Raw genomic sequence first — 20,848 nt, 5'->3', positions numbered from 1 at the left:
AGATGTAAACACCGATTGTCAAACAATGGTGGTCAGACAAACACATACGCCAGAACTAATGAAGTTGCAAAGTAACTCTCCCGACAAAGAAAAAACACCTCAACTGAGTTCATGCGTACTTGAGAGAGGAGGAGGAGGAGGCTTTATGCCAATTATTGAAAGCGGAAAGCATGGCAGAGGGACAAGCACAGGTGTTTTGTTATAGAGGAGGTAACGATGGTAGTGTGTAGCGGTAATATATTGAGGGTTGTCATAGAGGAGCCAATATTGATCAGATATAAAAAAAAGAAAATTCTTTCTAACTCCAGTGAAGCAGAAATTTTAGCCTCTTGGAGCTGCATGGTGAGTGATTATCTACTTGGGGAAGCAATTTTCTACTTCAAACCACAGTTTAGAATTAATTTATCATTTTTCTGTAAGAAACCGGTGCAGGTGTAGCTGTGTGGTAAGAGGCTTGCTTCACAACCACATGGTTCCTGGTTCATTCCCATTGCATGGCACCTTGGGTAAATGTTTTCTATTATAGTCTTAGGCCAACTAAAGCCTTAGGAGTGGTAGATGGAAACTGAAAGAAGCCTGTTGTGTGTGTTTGTGTTTGTCCTCAACCACTGCTTGACAATCAGTGTTGGTGTGTTTACATCCCTGTAACTTAGTGGTTCACCAAAAAATACTGATAAAAAAAGTGCTGGGGTCAAATCATTCGACTAGAATCTCTTCAAAGCAGTGCCCCAGCATGGCCGCAGTCTAATGATTGAAACGAGAGACACAAGATTAACTTGGAAAGGTTTTGACTCAGTCAAACCAATGGAAGCATTGGTTTTGTTTGTGTTCTGTGGACGGAATGCTCTCCTGAATTCAGGTTCTAATCTCTGTTGAAAGCATTTCATTTATGTTTCAAGTACATTAGAGAGAGAGAGAGAGAGAGAGAGAGTTTCCCCTAACCTTGTAACTAATGGGAAGTCTTGTTTGTCCTTATGTAAAGCCATCTTACATATTTTTATATCACATATTCCGCAACATCTGTTATCACTTTTCTCTGATGTCAGTTTACCCCCCCCCCCCCAATCTGATATCGTGCCCCCTCCCATCTCTATCCTACACCACATCATTTTGCATTGCGCTACCCCCTCTGCTCCACTCACCACATCACTTTATGCTAAACCATACAACACCACCCCTGCCCTACCCTGCATCATATCACATGCTACCATGATGTATTCCATCACCCCATCCCTCACCACCCATTCACTCACTCTTCACTACACAACACTGCCTCTATTTAACCATTCCATATCTTAAAAAAACCCTCACTGTACTATAACCCATACTGAAGTATACCACACCATGCACACTGCACCATACTGTGCCAAACTGCTCTGCACTTCATCACTCATGAAGTGAAGACAGAACCAACAAAGTTGTTATCTATTCGAAAACAGAAGCTGCCGAAAGTCAAATTTCAGATTTCTCTAAATTGGATTTGTCTAATATTGCCAGACAAAACCTATTTCCAGATTACACCATTTAATGGAACCAAAATATTGGAAATATGAAAAAAAAAAAAAAAAAAGTGTTAGTGTTTACTGGCGGCAGAGAAATCCATAACAGACATTTGATTGAACAGCTGTCGATAAAGGTCAGTTGGTAGCTGAGGCTTTATTAGTGCACATGAATCTAGTCTCTATTAATATTGCTTTCAAATTTTGGTACAAGGCCAGCAATTTTGTGGCGATTGCCTCAACCCCAGTGCTTGACTGTTGCTTATCATATCGATCCATAACCTGCAAGGATGAAAGGCAAAGTCAACCCCAGTGGAATTTGAACTCAGAACGTAAAGACAGACGAAATGTCCCGAAGCATTTTGCCCCTGCATGCTAACGATTCTTATTTCTTTATTGCACACAAGGGGCTAAACACAGAGGGGACAAACAAGGACAGACAAAGGGATTAAGTCAATTAGATCGACCCCAGTGTGTAACTGGTACCTAATTTATCGACCCCGAAAGGATGAAAGGTAACAGATAACCCCCCCCCCCCCCCGTGGAAATTTTGGCAACATGAAGGGCATCTGGCCATAGAAAATCTGCCTCTACGAATTCCATCTGATTCGTTTGAGCATGAAAAAGTGGATATTAAAACGGATGATGATGATGATGATGGTGCTCTCTGTGACTGACAGGTAAGAAAACAAAAACCAAAATCCATAACTCCCCTACCGTTCCACTCCCTAAACAATGTCATTTAAAACCAAACTATTGTTGTTTCTTTGATGTGTGTTTTGTTTTCTTTTCAATTCAATTTTAAGTGAATCTTTTGAATTAAATAAAACTGATTTTTTTTCTTTCTTTCTCCCCTTTGATTTTTCACTAAATATTGTTTTATTTCGTTTCAGAAATCACTGCATGTTGTTGATGTCGTTGTCGTTGTCATCTCCACCCCATTCGACTCAGTGATGTTACCAGACCCCCAGCCTGTTACTTCTTCTTGCTGCTGTCGCTGCTGTTGCTGCTACTGCTGTTGCTGCATTCACCCCTGTCTGGCAGACTAGTTCATTGTGTGGTGGGGGGGGTACTTGTAAAATGTCCTGTAGAGCGCCCATTTTAGGACTGCTACCACTACAGACACAGCTACTACTACTACCACCACACCAACAGCAGCAGCAGCAGCAACAACACCAACAACGTCGTCATCGCCATCATTGTGACTGCCACTGCCGCCGTCGCCGCCACCACCACCACTGCTATTACTACTACAACACCACCACCACCAATAACAACAACTACACCCACCTGCACTGCCACCACCATCACCACCACCACCGACTGCACCATCACCACCACTGTCCTTGTTGGCGGTGTTGCACAACCCCGCCTCCTTACCCTCCTCCTTCTGTTGCCTCTGTCAATCACCTCCCTCCCTATCTTTGTCACAGTGTTTGTCACAGTCGCTCCATTATTACATAGCTAGGCCTCTTCCCCACCACCCACCACCACTAACACCTATAGTACTCTTATTACTGCTGATATTACTGAAAAACTGTCTGGGACATTACTGCTGGCCTCATAGGTTGCACCACCACCACCACCAAGTGGTGAGGAGGTGACATTGGTGTTTTGTTCTTTCACACACACACACACACACACACACACACACACACACACACACACACACACACTGTGTGTCCAACTGACACACGGAGATTTCAACTAGTTCCACATCCCCCCCACACACCCTGCTGTTTCCTTAAAATATCCAACCAACGAACCAGTCAGTTGAGGAAAGGAACCCAACCACCCGACCGACCGACCAACCAACCCTTAATTATTTGTCTTGGAGGGGCTACAGCTCACCACCGATTGGCTTACCGGATGAGAGCAAGACTGAAGAATGTTGTTCTTTTGCTGGTCATGGTCTTCGTTTTGCCCATATTCTTCATGGTGACCCGACCAGGTAAGCTATTTCCTTTTTTTCTCTTGTTTTTTCTTTTTGTTTTTCTCAAACAGCTTCAAAACATACAAGCCCTCTTCCCCACCCCAACTCTTAAACACCATAATGACCTATTCGAAACACACTTTTCTCACCAACCAGTCTCATTCACCTCCTCTTCCTCTCACCCCTCTATCTTACCCACTACACCCTAACCTTTCCCACCCACTTCATTTGTTTATTTTTCCTGTACGAGACGAGTTGCTATTAATTAAGATAATGAGATGATAATTTTTCAGAGCAATTAGTCTCAGCTCAAGGGTTTACATTTCCAATATTCCTTTCCACTCTGTGTTTGATCAGTTTTCTCCCTAATCCTCCTCACCAAATGTTCAAATCCAAACTGGATTCAAATTGGTTGTCTTTACAATAATTATATCTACAGGTCGGTGGCATGTAAAAAAAGCACCCGCTACACTCTCGGAGTGGTTGCTGTTAGGAAGGGCATCCAGCTGTAGAAATCATGCCAGATTAGATTGGAGCCTGGTGCAGCCTCCTGGTTTGCCAGTCCACAGTCAAACCAACCAACCCATGCCAGCATGAAAAGCGGATGTTAAAAACAATGATGATGATAATACATTATTTACATTCGACAGATATTTGTCCTCATCTTGTTTGTTGTTAACACACCATTTCGGCTGATATACCCTCCAGCCTTCATCAGGTGTCTTGGGGAAATTTTGAACCTGGGTTCTCATTCCTAAGGTATTTTTCGATGTTGGTATAATAACATTGAAAAATACCTTAGAAATGAGAACCCATGTTTGAAATTTCCCCAAGACACCTGATGAAGGCTGGAGGGTATATCAGCCAAAATGGTGTGTTAACAAACAAGATGAGGACAAATATCCGTCAAATGTAAATGTAAATTATGTACATAATTCTTCATCTCTTAAATATAGAACTGATGATGATAATGCCGATGATGATGAGGTGCAGGCATGGCCTTGTGGTTAAGAAGATCACTTTTCAAGCACGTGGTTTTGGGTTCAGTCCCACTGCGTGGCACCTTGGGCAAGTGTTTTCTACTATAGCTCTGGGACAACCAATATCTTGTGAGTGAATTTGATAGATGGAAACTGTGTGGAGACCTGCTCTGTGTGTTTGTTTTTTATGTGTGCGTGTCAGGTTAAGTCCCACTGGGGGGCACCTTGGGCAAGTGTCTTCTACTGTAGCCTTGGCTGACACAAACCATGTGAGTGGATTTGGGAGACAGAAACTGAAAGAAGCCCATCGTATGTGTGTGTCTTTGTAAGTTTGTCCTCCACCACTACAACCGGTGTTGGTGTGTTTACATTCCTGTAACTTAGCAGTTCAGCAAGAGACCGATAGGAAAAGTGCCAGGCTTAAAAAAAAACAAAAAAAAAACTGGGATAGATTTGTTGAGCTAAAAGTCTTCAAAATGGTGCCCCAGCATGACTGCTTGACAACTGGTGCTGGTTTGTTTATGTCCTCATAATTCGTGGCTCAGTAAAAGAGACTGATAACATAAGTCCTAGACTTAAAACAAGAAATGGGCTCAATTTGTTCTACTAAGACCCTTCAAGGTGGTGCCCCAGCATGGCCGCAGTTCACTGATTCAAAACAAATATCGAAGATCTATCATGTTTGCTTCAATTGCTTTGATCTCCAGCCATTGTCAAGTGTCTTTTGCCCCAAACTGAATTTGATCTTGGGACCTCTTTTTCCAAATTAAAGCTAATCTTTTTGTCCACTCAGCCACTGACATGTACCTGGGCAGGAATGAAACACCTGATAACAAACTAATTGGAGATGCTGCTACTGAATCCCAGGTAAACCCTGGTGAAGCAGATGTCCCTTTTCAATTGCATTCCCGCTGTGACCATCACCTCTTTTCCTTTAGTTCACAGAACCCAGAATTACATTTTCCAATATGTTCCTTTTGAAGACAGTATGGTTTGATTTGAGGAATATTTGGCTATGATTTCTAGAAGGTCAAGCATAGTAGTTTCATTGTTGGCTTGTGTGGTGCAAGCATTGACCTGTAATTAAGTTTATTTCCCAACTGCATGGTTTCAGATCAGTCCCACAACTTGATGACACTATGGGCACTGTCTTCTATTGTAGCCCCCAGGCTAACATGAAAAAGGGGATGATTATGATGATGATGGTCCAGAAAGGTGTTAATTTATTTTAGATATCTTCACAATATTTTTACTCTCCTCCCAGCCCTCACTTCACACCTTGGGAACCACTGGACTAGAGTGTCAACGAATAGAAAAGACAAGACTCTACTTCTTCAGGGAAATGGCCAAACATGGTGGCCACAAAAGAGTTGGCAGAAATGCAGGGAAATATTCCAATATTGATAAATACCCCCCCCCCCAAAAAAAAACTGAGTTTTTCAAATCAATTTGTTGAAATAAACTAAATTTGAAAACTTTTGTACACAATGGTAACAGATGGTTTGAGGAGACAAGGTGTTAATAAATTAGTGTTTGACATATATTCTGTTGGAAGAGTTGACTGTTCATTGTGTTTTTTGTTCTCCTCTTCAAATATCTGGGTTTTTTTCTTCTTGTTCTTGCAAACCACAGAACAAACAAGATTTGTTTTTAACATCTGGGTTAGTGTTTGTTTAAGTCCCCCCCCCCCCGCATACTGTCCAGATGGACCAATTTTGGAAAATTTGTACTTGAAGAGATCAATTGGTTTTTAGAGGTGGAAGAACGAAAGAAAAATGTGGTGGAAGGTGGTATGCAGTTGCATTAGAAAAATGGTAGAAAACAGTGAAATTAAAAATAAAGAACTGGGTTGCCAAGTGAAAACGAAATTTGGGTTATAAGTGGGTAATATTAAGTAACACTGCCCCCACATTCTATCAAGTGTGAGCCCCACACTGTAACCATGTGACTTTACAGTCGGATCAGTGAGAATAATATAATGGTAACTTTATTATGCTGTTTAGGTCTCTCTAAAGAATCCTTTTAGAAGCAAACATCATTTCACTTTGACTGAATTCCTAATTTCTGTAACTGAAATTGAAACTATATGCTAGACTCTGTGTGTGTTAGAAGTTTCTCATTCTACAGGGTGTCCACAAGGTCTGGGTACATGGAGTAAATTGGGATTGGAAAGGGTGAGTGGGAGAGGGGTAGGTTTGCAAGGCTGCAAAAGGAGAGTTTGTGATGGAAGGGAGGGATTGAAGTGATTGGACACAAGGAAAGGGAGGGGATATATTGTGGGGAAGATGTTTGACTGGAGCACACATTGTGTACAGGTGGGCTTGCAAGGGTGAAAAGGCAGAGTGGGAAATGGAGGGATAAGGGAATGAGGGGGGAGGCCTTGATTTTACTTAAATGGATCTTCTCAACAAATTGCCAGTCTATTTCTGTGAGGCTCAACATTTCTGTCCATAGCTTGCATTCGGTAAATCATATCACATTTCTACCTCCACCTTTTCCTATATATTGAGCAAGGCTATTTCCTTGAAGGATTAGTAATTTGTCTGCTTTCCTGCTTATTAGTATTTTGGTCTTTGCTATACTAACTTTAAGGCCCTTTGATACCAATCCTTGCTTCCACACCTGATATTTCTTCTGTAATTCTACTACTGATTCTTCTATAAGAACAAGGTCATCTGCATAGAAGATCTCCCATGGGGCAACCTGTTTTAAACTCACTCTTTTACAGCCTGTTATAAATTCTGTTACAGGACTGTGATAAACAAGAAGGGGCTGAGAACTGATCCTCGGTGAACTCCTACCTACACATAAAATTTATTGCTATACTCATTGTTGACTTTCAACTTTCTGTACATGGCTTGGGCAGCTTTCAATCCTGTACATGGCTTGGGAAGCTTTCACCATCAACTCATCTACCCTTAGCTTCTGTAGCAATCACCAGATGAATGAATCAAACGACCCTTGAATCACTATAGCAACCAAGGTTATCAGCAGTGTTTCTTTTGACTTGATAAATTTTTAAGGTACTTTGTAATCTATTGATTTGACAGTTTCTATAGATACAAGGGAACTTGTGTCTTGCTGGGGTTTATTGATTGTCATGTCTGACTGAACAGGTTGTGACCACCTACAGAGTTTTATGCAGATAGTGTATCTAGGACTTCATTAGTCAACTTGTAATTTCATTTGTGATCTTAGGGAGCTGAGGGACATTTCGTTGCTATTTCTAGCAGTTTGAATAGTTATGTACAGGTTTTGCCTTCATCAGTAGATGAAGTAATAAGACAGTGTAGTGAATGTCACACAGTATGTATGCGTTTATATATGTACATACACATACACTGTCTGATATTCAATAAAGCTATAAAAATGTCAGATATGTGTCCAACTAAACTACCCCAGTATTTACAAGGGAACACAGTGCATGTGTGTGTGTACGTGCGTGTGTGTATATATATATGTATGTATCTCATAAAATATCTAATATCTAAATGTTTCTGTGGCATTTCCCTCGACCATATTGTGTTTCTTAACCTCAATCACATGAAGAACTTGCCAACATTTTTGCTGGACATTGTAACAATGGTTTGTTAGACAGGAGAGACATTGTTGCAGTACATGGTTGCTGAACCGGTGGGAAGCAGCAGACATCTCCCTCAAACTCTGTCACATTGTCTTAAAAAAAAAAGGGATGCATGGGATAGTATTTTCTACTAGGAAGTCAAAGTTGGAGTGTCTTTGATCATAGGGCTGCTTTGAGGGGAGAGGTATCAAACAACCACATGAACAATATCCCACATGTTTGAATTTTTTTAATTCCTTACTTGTTGATCTTTCACTGTTTAGCTCAATGTGTGTGTGTGTGTGTGTGTGTGTATTAACGTTAGGACAAGTAGATGTCAAAGCATGATTGCTAGGTTCAATAGAGAGAGAGAGAGAGAGAGTGATGGCTGTCAAGAATGAGTAATGGAGAGTATTGGGGAGGGTGACGAACAGCAATGAACATGAGTGATAGTAAGAGACTGGGAGTTGTAGATGTCGGTAATGAATGATAGGGAGGGAGTAATGGAGGAGAGTGGTGGATGGTGAGTGGAGAACGAATACAGGTAGATACCATTTGTTACATGGGTAGTTAAGATAGTGAAAGTAGGAGGTGCATTATGGTGGGGACAGCAATGTATGGAAACTTGATATGAATATAATGGATGGGAGCCAAACATTGATGTTATACATCCCAATCTCCTCCTTTATCATTTTACATCACCATCCTCATCATTTTTCCATCTGTTTTCCCATGTTCTGCAAAAGTGTTAGGTATTTCTTATCCAGGATCTCAGTGGTTTGTTACAAAGTGATGGTCATTTGTCATTTCCTCTGCGAGGTTCAACCTTTTCAAACCAACTTTCCTCTCTCTAATTCCATATCTTTGTTCATATCCTCCATTGACAAATTCCATTTCCTTCCAACACTCAGCAATTCTTTCTCCAACTGCCATTCTCCAGTTACATCACAAAATTGCAATCTCCCCTTTTGCACACTCTCTCATCCAATTACTCTTACACCCAGTTTTACTCTTGGCTTCATGTATCCAAGTTTGAAGAAGGCTTTTAAGAATTTTTATTTGGTTGACCAATCAGTATTCCAAAGTTCTTTGGAATTAAGCCAACTTTGTTACTGGTGTTCATTTGTATATCCAATCTGGCATTATTCAGCTTGAGACAATCTGGATTTTCTCCCTCACCTTGCCTTGTAATCTCAACTCATCTCAAAACTGTCGTTATCCACTTCTTCTCCAAATTACACTGTCTTGTTTAGGGTTTCACCACCCAATAAATGTTTAGCAATTTAATTTTCATATTGATATTTTTTGCATGGTTTAAATTTTTCAGTGTTTTGTTTTAATTTCTTTTGGTTAATTGTTTTAATTAATATTATTGTATTTTATGTTTTCTTTTATTTTTGATGTTCTTTTTTTAAAAATATTTTTTCATTATTATTTTTGTTTTCCTGGAACCAAGTCCCCCAAGACCTTCTTTTCAGTACCAGTACAGCAACTGACATACTAATCAAGTTATGTAGTGGTTAATTGCCTTTATGCAGTTTCTCAGAAAGCTAAAAGTACCAGCCAAATCTCCCAGAAATCTCATCTTACCATCTTAAAAGTATAAGGCCACATTGAATGTAGTGGTCCCTGATGTACAAAAATACCAGGCAATCATACCTAAAAGATGACTTTGACCTGAGGGTGTGTTTCGTCGCAGTTGATCCAAGGCTAAACACCAACAATTGCTGTTAAAAGTTAAGAGTTGGTTTTGTGATATTAGCCTCAGAATTCTGCATTCTTGAATCACCTGGTGATGAGAGATTTCCTTATCTTCTCTAGAGGAGATTGTTCGTCTTGGTTTAACTGATTTATCATTTAATACCTGATTAAGGGAACCTAGACCTCATAAGCTCTCTCAACTTTGCACCTACCTAAGTTTATTGATAAACACACCAGGTGGAGCTTTGAGCTCTGATAAAGATCTATTGAAATGCCTTTGTTGAGATGAAGTAAACAGTTTCATAACAAGGCTCTTGACCAGCAATTCAGCTCCCACGGCCTCAGGCATCCTCAAGCATTGTTCTGGTGGCCCCTGGTGGCCTTACCTCTACAAATATAATAAATTTTCTTTGACTTGTTTTTTTTTTTTTTTTTTTTTTTTTTTTGGTGTGGTCCCCTAAAAAAACCCCAGGTTTTGGATTTGGCTTGGCTTTCTGAAAAGGTTCTGATACAGACTACATCAAATTGCAAACAAATATAAAATATTGAAATGAAATTTTAGAAAATAAACAGTCCAGAAATAAAAAAAATAAAAAAAAGAAAATTGAATGAAAAATATTTTTTAATGTTTTCTTTCTCTTTTTACCATTTACTTCCTATCTTTCTCTCTATCCTTCTTTCACAAAGTGGACTGTGCCTCTTCTTCTGCCTTCATTTATACTTATTTGTTGTTCTACATTCTTTTTAGCATGTGAACAAATTGTTGTGAACAAAACGGCTATCTTTTACGAGAACAGTAAATTGAGTGAGTGATTAACAGCACTGAACTGTTTATTTGTAACATCACATTATCTGCCATTCCTCTATGGTCTCTTATATTAATAATAATAATAATAATAATAATTTTTCTCTTGTTTCCTTGCACAGCAATAATAAACTTTCCTATCTGTCAAGCTTTCTTATGTTCCCACTATTCATCTCTCTCTCTCTCACCCTCTCTCTCTCTCTCTCTCTCTCTCTCTCTCTCTCTCTCACCCTCTCTCTCCCTCTGTGATATTTTTGCTACAACTTCACCATGCTGTCTCCAGTCATTCAATTTACGACCATAGCAAGAGCAGTGAACGTGGAACTGATTCTAGATCTCCATTCTAATGTGAATTGAGCTATTTTTCCCATTGTATCTGTTTTCATTTGAAGATCACTGTATTTTAATTCCAAATGTTTAACTTTGCTTCCTCTTGGTGATATTTTTGTTTCCTCACTTTGTAACAGACTGCTCCACCTTCCCCCAAAGCTCATGCAACCTCCACCATTTCTTATATATGTGGTTGCACAGTGAAGCACATGTTCTATCCTCCCTCATCTCTCCTTTACTACATCTAATTTATTTGTGCATGTGATATTTGTCCCGCTGCTACCACCATCATGATTGAAGTTGTGAAATCAAATCACATCTGGGAGATTGGATTCTGGTCAGTTTCCACAAAGTTGAGCTGTCATTGACTCAACCAACAACCCCATTAAGCGTACTGTGTGAAGTGGGTGTGTTTTTGAGCTGTTTGGTCTCTCTGCTGGGTGGAAAACAAGACTTGTCTAAGGGTAGATGGTCAACGACCATCCAAATAATATTTCTTAATTAGTAGTTCTGCCAATGAAGCCATTACCACTTAGGATAGCAGTAGTAATAAGAAGAGCACTCAGAGCGCACAAACCTCTGCCAAGGCAACGCCAACGTCCTCTCAGCGATTAGCCAGAGATAGTTTTTAAAATGAGAATATCTGAAATAAACTGGACTGCTCTTAAAAGCAAGAATACTAAAAATAAACCTGATGGATCTCAATGGTGGTCATCGAATATGGAGGAGGCTGTAGAAAATTTTGTAATGGTAATAAGTAGTTTATCCTTATCTAATACAAGCCAAAGTTAACAAATTCACCATTCAAAATAGTTGCAGCGTAAAGGGGGATAATTGAGAAAGACTTGACATTTAATGTAAGATGAATGTTAGAGTTGACCTCAGTGAGATTTGAACTTGGAACGCAATGGTGGGAAAAAAATGATGCTAAGTATTTTGTCTGCTGTTGTAATGATTCTGTTTGCTCACTACCTATAATGATACTACTACTACTACTACTAATAATAATAATAATACCTGGTACTGCTCTGATGCAATACCAGCCAGTGGCTCTCACGGTTTCTGGTCTGGGAGTGTCATCATGTCCATTGTTTTGTCTTGGTATAAAAGATGGGCAAATACAGCAAATATTCTGCTCAATACCAAGGATTTCTTTGTCAGTTATTTGACCTTAACCAGTTGTGCATGTCCCTTGGTGGCTGACGATATGTGCATCTCTGATCACGAGCAGAAGTATTGGGGGAACATCACAGCCATGTGTTGAGAAGAATTCTTTGCGGTTTGGATGACTCACTTCTGGAAACATGGGTGTTTCATTCAACATCCTTAAACAACCCTTATTCAGGGACTTTTTGAGTAGGATGGGATACTTGACCTGAAGAAAATTCTAACTGGGCCCCACCTGTAAAGTCATGCACTGTTTCTCTTGATATATGGTTTCCATGTCACGCACATATGGTTGTGATGCATGTGCCTCGTGTACCCTTACCAGACAGGTAGTCATGATGGGTATATTGGGCTTTGTATAATTGTACCCCAGTGTCACTTTGATGACATGCACTGTTCTTTCACTCAATAATAATAATAATAATACTTGCTACTATAGGCACAAGGCTTGAAATTTTGGTGAAGGGTTAGTTGATTACATTGACCCCAGTACTCAACTGGTACTTATTTTATCAACCTCAAAAAGACGAAAAGCAAAGTTGACCTTGGTGGAATTTGAACTCAGAACTTATTCTAATGATATAATAATAATGATGAAGATGATCCTTTGTGCTATAGGCAGAAAGCCTGAAATTTGATGGGAGGGGATTATCCAGTTACATCAATCTCAGTACCCAGCTGGTATTTATTCTATCCACCTTGAAAAGATAAAAGGCAGTGTCAGCTTTGATAGGATTTGAACTCCAAATGTAAAGGCAATTTTGTCAGCCACCCTAATAGTTCTGCCAGCTGACTGCTATTGTGTACTACTATTAATTGTATCAGCTATACTCCATGGTAGAAGACACGGGTAGACTGGAGAGAAATGAAGGTAGCATGCTCCATTGGATGTGCAACATCAGTGCACATGTACGACAAAGTGCAAATGTATTGAGAGAAAAGTTGGACATAAGAGGAGTCAAATGTAGCTTGCAAGAGAGAAGACTACATTGGTTTGGACATGTGATGTGTATGAATAAAGGCAGCTACATAAAGAAGTGCCAATCACTGAAAGTGGATGGTACCCATGGAAGAGGGAGATTCAGGAAGACGTAGGATGAAATGGCAAGGACCGATCTCAGGAAGTTGGGTCTCAGAGGAAATGACCATGGACCGAGATGTCTGGAGATATGAAGTTCTAGAGAAGACCCGTCCACGTCAGTGAAACTGAGTTCTAGAAGCGCTGTGTGTCCCACCCACACTGAACAAGAGAACTTCTCACACACTTTACCACAACAAACCAAACTACATCTCTTCTCTTCCTCACATTTCCGCTTCATGCACTATTGCTTACCTCCCACTCCCCAATCCTGTCCCCTTGGCCCTGTACCACTGTATCTTTGCTATCCACTATCCCCTCCCCCTGATCTGTGTTCCCCACACACCCTACCCCAACAAACCAATCTACATGTCTACATCTCTTCTCTTCCTCACATTTCCTCCTTCATACACTATGGCTACCTCTCACTCCCCAATCCTCTCCTCACGGCCCTGTTTCTCTGCATCGTTGCTATCAGGTAGTCCCCACCTCACTCTGTATACCCAGGTTTTCACCACTCACTTCTCCTCCCCACTCTCTAATCATGCTTCTTTGGCAATAACCTGCCACTTATATTACGACCTTCGAACCCCAAGGGTATCTACCCTGGCACTTGCCAACATCTCTCTCTCTCTCTCTCTCTGCCTTTACTTGACCATCCCATTTATATTCTGATCCCTGTCCCTTGTGAGTATGCCTGGCACTTTGCCACTCTCTCTCTTTTTCTCCTGCACTTCCCTCAGTTTGTGTAACCATGTATCTCCTTTGCGGCAGCACACCTGTTTCTGTCCTCATTCCTGATCTCTCTCTCTGGGAGGGTAATCTTGCACCTCCTCTACAGCAAGACGCCTGTTTCTGTCTCTCTGTCTCACTATAACCTTTCAACATCTGACACAAGATCACCTCCTCCAATGTCCCCTCCCCTCTCAAAAGATTTTTGTCTTGCAGGTTACTTGGTAACCCTTTCAGTGCAGGTGCTACTTAAAAGCATCCAGTCCACACTGTAAAGTGGTTGGCATTTGGAAGAGCATCCAGCTGTAAAAACCTTGCCAAAACTGACCTCACCTGTACTTGTGCTACATAAAGAGCACTAAGTCCACTCTGCTGGGTGGTTGGTATTAGGAAGGGCATCCAGCTGTAAAAGTCCTGCCAAAACAGTCACAGAAGTCTGGTGCAGGCTTCTACCTGGCCAGCTCCTGTCAAACTGTCCAACCCATGCCCATTTGGAAAGCAGATGTTAAATGATGATGTAATAAACATTGAAACTCGGTGAAGGGAGAGTTACAATTGATGAAGAACAGTTTCTTACACACAATCCAGTTTGTAATTCAGCTGATTCCGTCGATGATTTAGGGGCTGAAATCTTTCCGAATCTTCTTCATAATTACAACAATGCAGATTGGATCTGTGAGTGAGCTACCCTGGCTCCAAAAAATGTTGCCGAAGAGAGAATAAATAATATGCTATTGAATAAACTTGTGGGAGAAATATTCACTTCTAACTCAATTGACAAAGTTGTTTATAAAGAAATATTCACTCTTTAATGCAGCATAAATACTTAAATAACTTAATTTACCATTACTATTGTCACATTCAGGAATGAGTAAATTACCTATTTCAATGAACTGTATTATATAATTTCTATTAGTGTATTGATAAATAAAATAACACAACTTGCTTATTATTGTCATATAATAAACAAACAGAAGTTTGTGTATAAAATTGATCTTTTTTCTACTTCAATTATTACAGGATTTTTTTCCTTATAAAATACACACGTACAGGAGGAGTAAATTATAAATATAATAATACTTTGAATGTGGCTCCCGAGAAAGAGTAAAAGTAATTACCCAATCAATGACAGGTGTTACTGCTAGTATATATATATATATATATATATATATATATATATATATATATATATATATGTGCAGACATGACTGTGTGGTAGGAAGCTTGCTTCCTAACCACATGGTTCCAGGTTCAGTTCCACTGTGTGGTACCTTGGGAAAGTGTTTTCTGCTATAGTAAATTAATTGTAATCAATCTATGATGACCAAAAGTAGTCATAAATAAATGTGTGTGTGTGTGTCCCACATCACTGCTTGACAGTTAGTGTTGGTGTATTTATGTTCCGGTAACTTAGTGGTTTGGAAAAAGAGAACTGATAGACTAAGTACCAGGCTTTAAAAAAAAAATCAAGTACTGGGGTCAATTCTTGAATGTGATGGCCCCAGCATGGCCGCAATCTAATGATTGAAACAAGTAAAACATAAGTAAAAGGAAAATAAAGAACTAAGAAACTAAACAGAGTTGCTAAACCTAACCATTTCCGTTGCTTTTCTTCTTCTGTTCTGCACATTTCACTTCTCCCTTTCTTCCATTTTGTTTATTTAATTAATGCTTATTTATTTCACTTTAGTTTTTTTGTTTTTGTTTTTAATTGTTTGTTGCCTTTGTTGTTTCTTTTTCTTGTAGAAACTATCATCTCAAACTAGGAGAGTCTTCTAAGATGTGATTGTGTTTAACTTTGCTTCAGTTTCAGCAGCGTAGACAATTGTTGTTTAATGTCTTTCCCATGCATTCTTTTCAACATGACATAGAGTACAAATAGTGGAGTGAATCGGTCTTGAAATGTATACCAACCTGCTAAATTAACTGTAATCAATCTATGATGACCAAAATTAGTCCGTCTGTCCACATTAAACCTGTTGGTGACTGTCCAGTAGTATCCAGGGCACTCGGTTCTCTGCTGACTTTTGCTATCAGCTGCAGGCTTAAACTATTCAAAGTACCCCATGGAATATCATCTTGAATAGTTTTAGGGAGCCAAATGTGTCTTTTGGTGTAGGGTTCTACATAAAATGAAGCACCACATTCACGGAGTGGCACAAGCGGTGGTTATGTTATGTGAAGAATAATTAAATCTTCCATCGACATTAAGAAGTCTTGGAGAAGATTCTGACTGCTTCTTGATCTTTTGAGTTCTTGTATTCATAAAGAGGTACAGATGTCATCATATGGTTAAGAAGCTTTGCAATCACACGGTTTTAGGTTCAATCTTACTGTGCAGCACCTTTGGCAAGTATCTTCTATAATAGGTTTGGGCCAGCCAAAGGCTTGTGAGTGGATATGTGTATACACATATATCTAGTTCAAATTTATAGAAAAACAAGGATGAAGACAGGTGTAGGAACAGCAAGCAAGTGTATTAATTTGACACTTGGGGGGAAAATGGAAAAGAATTTTTTTACATTCTGAGTCTATGCTCTTCAGCAGAAAGGAATAAGAGGAGATAGAAAGAACGAAAAAAAAAAGTGTTGGGTTGTGTGTGTGTGTGTGTGTGTGTGTGTGTGTGTGATTTGGGTATTTAGCTCACCTTCTTAACATCAGGAATTCATTGTGATCCTGTGCAAGAGATTTTATTTCGTTTTGTTCCAGTCCACTCAGCTGGTAAAAATGAGTTGTACCTGTCATTCAAAAGGGGCCAGCCTTCTCACATTGGGCCTTGCTGAATCTCCCTGAAAACTACATTAAGGGTACGCATGTTTGTGGGGTACTCAGCCACTTGCTTGTTGATTTCATGTGCAGGCAGTTTCATTGATTGAATTAACTGAAACATCTGTTGTAACTGACTGTGTGCAGTAGATTTGTGTCTTTACATAGTACATTAATAGTAAACAAATAGATGGGATGGTCAGTGATTGGAATGTCTTTGCTAAACAGTGTCGACTTGGGGATTATATAACTGGTATTCGCAGTTTAGTTCTGTTTCATTAAGACTGGACATTGATTGAACCATAATCAGCATTATTTTAGCGTTTGCTCTTCCATATCTGCATGAATCTCATGGAGTGCATTGAGCAGATTTTCTACAGCTGCATGCCCTTCCAGTTGCCAACCTTTAACCTGTTTCCAGGCAACGTAATATTTAGTCATGGCCAGACATGCTCTCACAAAGTATTGGAAATGAACGACACTGTATAACAGTGGCAATCATTTACAGCTATCATGTGATGTCAAGACAAAGAGTCACACACACACAATGGGTTTCTTTCAGTTTCCATATACCAATTCCACTCACAAAGCTTCGGGGCTGTAGTAGAAGTCACTCTTTTCAAGGTGCCATGCAGTGGGACTGAACCCAGAACCATGTTATTGGGAGGTAAAATTCTTAACCACATATACCTGTGCTTATCAATAGTTATCACCTGTTAATTATGTTTTTGTCACTAAATTCCTGCATTTAGTTCTTGCAGTTCTGCCACCTGGTGGTTGCGTGCATAATTCTCTCCTCTCCTCCTCTTCAGATGGTCAATATGAAGCATTATTGGAAAAAAGGTTTGCTGAACTGCATGCACGGCTAAAATTTGCTGAATCTCTGAACAAGCAGAGAAAAAATGACATTCACATACTGCGTAGTCAGTTCACCTACCTCTTGCAGTCCGTGCTTCACAGCAATGTTTCAAACAAGTAAGTCAGTCTTTTTTTTTATTGCTTCCTTTTCTTTGTTTCTACAGCAATCAATTGTATTGATATTGACTCACCAGACACATGTAAATGCATGCACAGGCACCCACATGTGCAACCTCATCTGTTCGATAACGTGATAGGATACCTGTGACCTTATATGAGACGGGTAAACTGATTCATTTAACTCTTTCAAGCTGACACCTGAGACTGGAAGAGGTTTCAGTGGGATGATGTTTTCCAGAGGACAAGGAATGGTCATAATGTTTAGTACAGGGTCTGAGGGCTTGGATACAATATGGGTGACAAGGTGGATAGCTGGCAGAATCGTTAGCACACCAGGCAAAATGCTTAGCAATATTTTGTCTGTCTTTACATTCTGAGTTCAAATTCTGCCGAGGTCGACTTTGCCTTTCATCTTTTCAGGGTTGATAAATTAAGTACAAGTTGCATACTGGGGTTGATCTAATCAATTGCCCCACCTCCTCAAAAATTTCAGGCCTTGTGAGTAGAGAAAGCCAATAAATTTATTGGCTTTCTCTCTTCCAGACTGAAACATTAGAATATAAAACACTCTAGTGTCTCTTTTGTCAGTACCAGCACAATGTTGCTCAACTAAATTGCTTGGGCACCACCTCAAAATGTCATCCACAAATACAAATAACATTATCTCCATGATATATTATTTTGATAAATTATTTAAAGATGTTCTTTTAATCAATGTGAGATATAATAAATGCATAAATGATGGAATATCGTGCTAGACTGGCATTTATGTTGTTTTGTTTCCGTTATTGTTGTTATTGAATAACCATGGTCAGTTTTGTTTGAATATTTCTGGTGTGTAGCTAGGCAAACTAATAATTGCTTGACCTGTATTCTGTCAGTGGTCATCTGATATTTATTGTGAACATACAGTAATATTAGGATTAAACATGTGATTTTTGTTTGAAGGATGGAAATGTTTAGAGGAAACTTAACTCTATAAGACTGGCTTTGAGGGGTTGAGTGTCTCTGTAAAAAAACTGTTATTCACTCACAGGCCTGAGTTTTTGTTACTTGTTGAAGAATATCTCTGGTCAGTTCTGTTCAAATTCACCTGATTACTCTGGGGGCAATCAATTTAGCATTGTTGTTATTTAGTCCCACATGGGACCTAATTGAGCAAACCTACAATCAAAGATATTCTACTCAGGATCATCCCATCGTTTTAATCAATGTTTCTAGGATTACGTTGTAAGTATGGATTATGGGATAATGTTCCATACAATAGTATGCTCCTACCTACCTACCTACTTATCTTTTGTGTCATGCTAAAGGAAAGTAATAAGAAAGAAAGAAAGAAACAAGTTAGTAGAGGCAGAAGCAGCAGTAGTGATAAAAGTGGTGTTGATAATGAACAGAGAGAGAGAGAGAGAGTTATGGGAAATGAAAATGTGATGTGATAAGGAAAACTGATAATGGTGGTGATTGTGCTGAAATGTCAGAGAATAAGAGTGGAGAAAAAGAGAGAGAGAGTGTAACAAAAGATTCTAAGAAGTGAGAGACAGATAAAAAAAAAGAACAGGATGTAGAAATTTCAGAAGGTGATGGTCATATGGGAATGGAGTAGGAAAAGTCAAAATATGAATATATAGCAAAGTTTGTAATATCATGGCATCTTCAGTTATATCTTTCCCTCATTTATCCCTTAACTCTTTCAATTATTGTGTCGCTCGCTTCATCTTATGCAACGGGTGTTAATAATGCATTTGGGTGCATTTCTGCAATAGATCTTCAGGGGAACACTTTATTACATCATGTTAACATGGAGCAGATGCTTCTGTTCTCTCTCTGTATATATATATATATATATATATACATATATATACACACACACACACACTCATTTATTTTTATTAAAAAATTAAGTTACAATAAAAGTATTATTGTAGTTATAAATTTATAATTATAATTAATGAAACTGAAAATATCCAAAATGAGGCTAACTTTTAATTTGTTTGATAAAAATAAATGAATATTGTACGGGTTTTCTTTTTTCATAACTGTACACCTACTTTGGCACCCTCCTGTATATAAACATACAATTCATTTTCTCTATTCTAGGTCAGTCCTAATTGAGAAGTTTCCAAGTGATCTCCAAACAGCTCTGGTCAACTTCACTGACCTTTATGGCCAGTCCTCTATCCATTTACCTAGTCTTTTCACCTATCTCCCTCATCTGTCTCGCAATCCAAATGGCATGAGACCAGCCTATAAATTGTCTCGCAACCGCTTTGGAGGTAAGTCGTTAAACATTGGAATGTGGGGTGATGGTAGTGCTTTGTTAATTTTATTTTGTGTATATGTGTGTATATATATATATATATATATGTGTGTATGTATATATATGTATACACATTGGTGCAAAAATGACTATATAGTCACAAATGCAGCTGTGTGGTTAAGAAGCTTGCTTCCAAAGCATCTGTTCTTGGGTTCAGTTCCATTGCACAACACATTGGGCATATGTCTTCTCCTTTAGCCCTGGTAGTCCAATGCCTTGTGAGTGGATTTGGCAGATGGAAACTGAAAGAATCCCATCATACATGCATGTGTGTGTGTGTGTGTGTGATGGGAGGTTTTCAAATTCTCTCACATAACATTAAGTTGGTCCAAGGCTGTAGTAAACAACATTTGCCCAAGGTGCCATGCAATGGAACTGAACCTGGGACCATGTGGTTGGGAAGCAGACTTCTTGCCTCACAGCTACACTTGTGCCTATGATAATATGAATAAAAATAAAACAGAAGAAAGCAAGTGACTTATTGATCTTGGAAACCGGACACGGTTTCCTTGCTGAGCTTTATCTTACAGTTTAGTAGTTAATGGTTTGAATGACATTCCGCTGTAAATGATACTTTCAGCATTCAATGAACCACGGAAAACTCTATGTAAGAGAGGAAAACTATGTGAAAACCTCACACAGCTAATCAATTTCGTTTTCTATTTGTTTTGTTTTCTTTTCTTTAACAAAGTCTATTGATTGTGTATAGATTCATATCTGGTAGGACTCATCAAAGGTATTGATGAGTATTGATTAAAAATAAACCCAAGTAAATAAGATTTTTTTTTTTTTTTTGTAAGCAGAAATCTTTGTGTGTGTTACTCACCCCCTAATATCAGGAGTGAAATGAATTGACTTACCTTAGCTCCACCCCACCACATTGAGGAGCTGAGAGATAGCTGCTGTCTTGTCCCAGCTCCTGGCCAGGTTTATTTTGGCTCAGTGCTGCAAAATATTGAACCCCTCATTAGTTTGCACCACTGCTGTGTCACATTGG

The 20,848-nt window shown here is 39.2% G+C and overlaps 1 protein-coding gene across 6 annotated transcripts in view; it reads left to right on the top strand.

Annotated features, from left to right (window-relative positions):
- Nucleotides 1-20,848, top strand: part of LOC106871368 (alpha-1,3-mannosyl-glycoprotein 4-beta-N-acetylglucosaminyltransferase A) — an 85,259-nt gene that overhangs the window by 47,154 nt on the left and 17,257 nt on the right. For 4 of the 6 annotated variants that reach the window (XM_089365593.1, XM_089365592.1, XM_089365594.1 and 1 more), the window contains 3 exons: nt 2,393-3,450; nt 17,366-17,528; nt 19,632-19,807. In XM_089365593.1, coding sequence (XP_089221719.1) covers nt 3,369-3,450; nt 17,366-17,528; nt 19,632-19,807 — 421 coding nt within the window. In that variant the 5' untranslated portion in view covers nt 2,393-3,368. Of the gene's footprint in view, nt 1-2,392; nt 3,451-10,423; nt 10,481-17,365; nt 17,529-19,631; nt 19,808-20,848 lie in introns of all 6 variants that reach the window. The other 2 variants (XM_089365590.1, XM_089365591.1) reach the window with 1 other exon arrangement.

Source organism: Octopus bimaculoides, chromosome 18 (genome assembly GCF_046866305.1).
Source record: "Octopus bimaculoides isolate indiv1 chromosome 18, ASM4686630v1, whole genome shotgun sequence".
Lineage (NCBI taxonomy): Eukaryota > Metazoa > Mollusca > Cephalopoda > Octopoda > Octopodidae > Octopus > Octopus bimaculoides.
The sequence above is the reverse complement of the archived record's forward strand: the minus strand, read 5'-3'. Positions and strand labels throughout refer to the sequence as shown.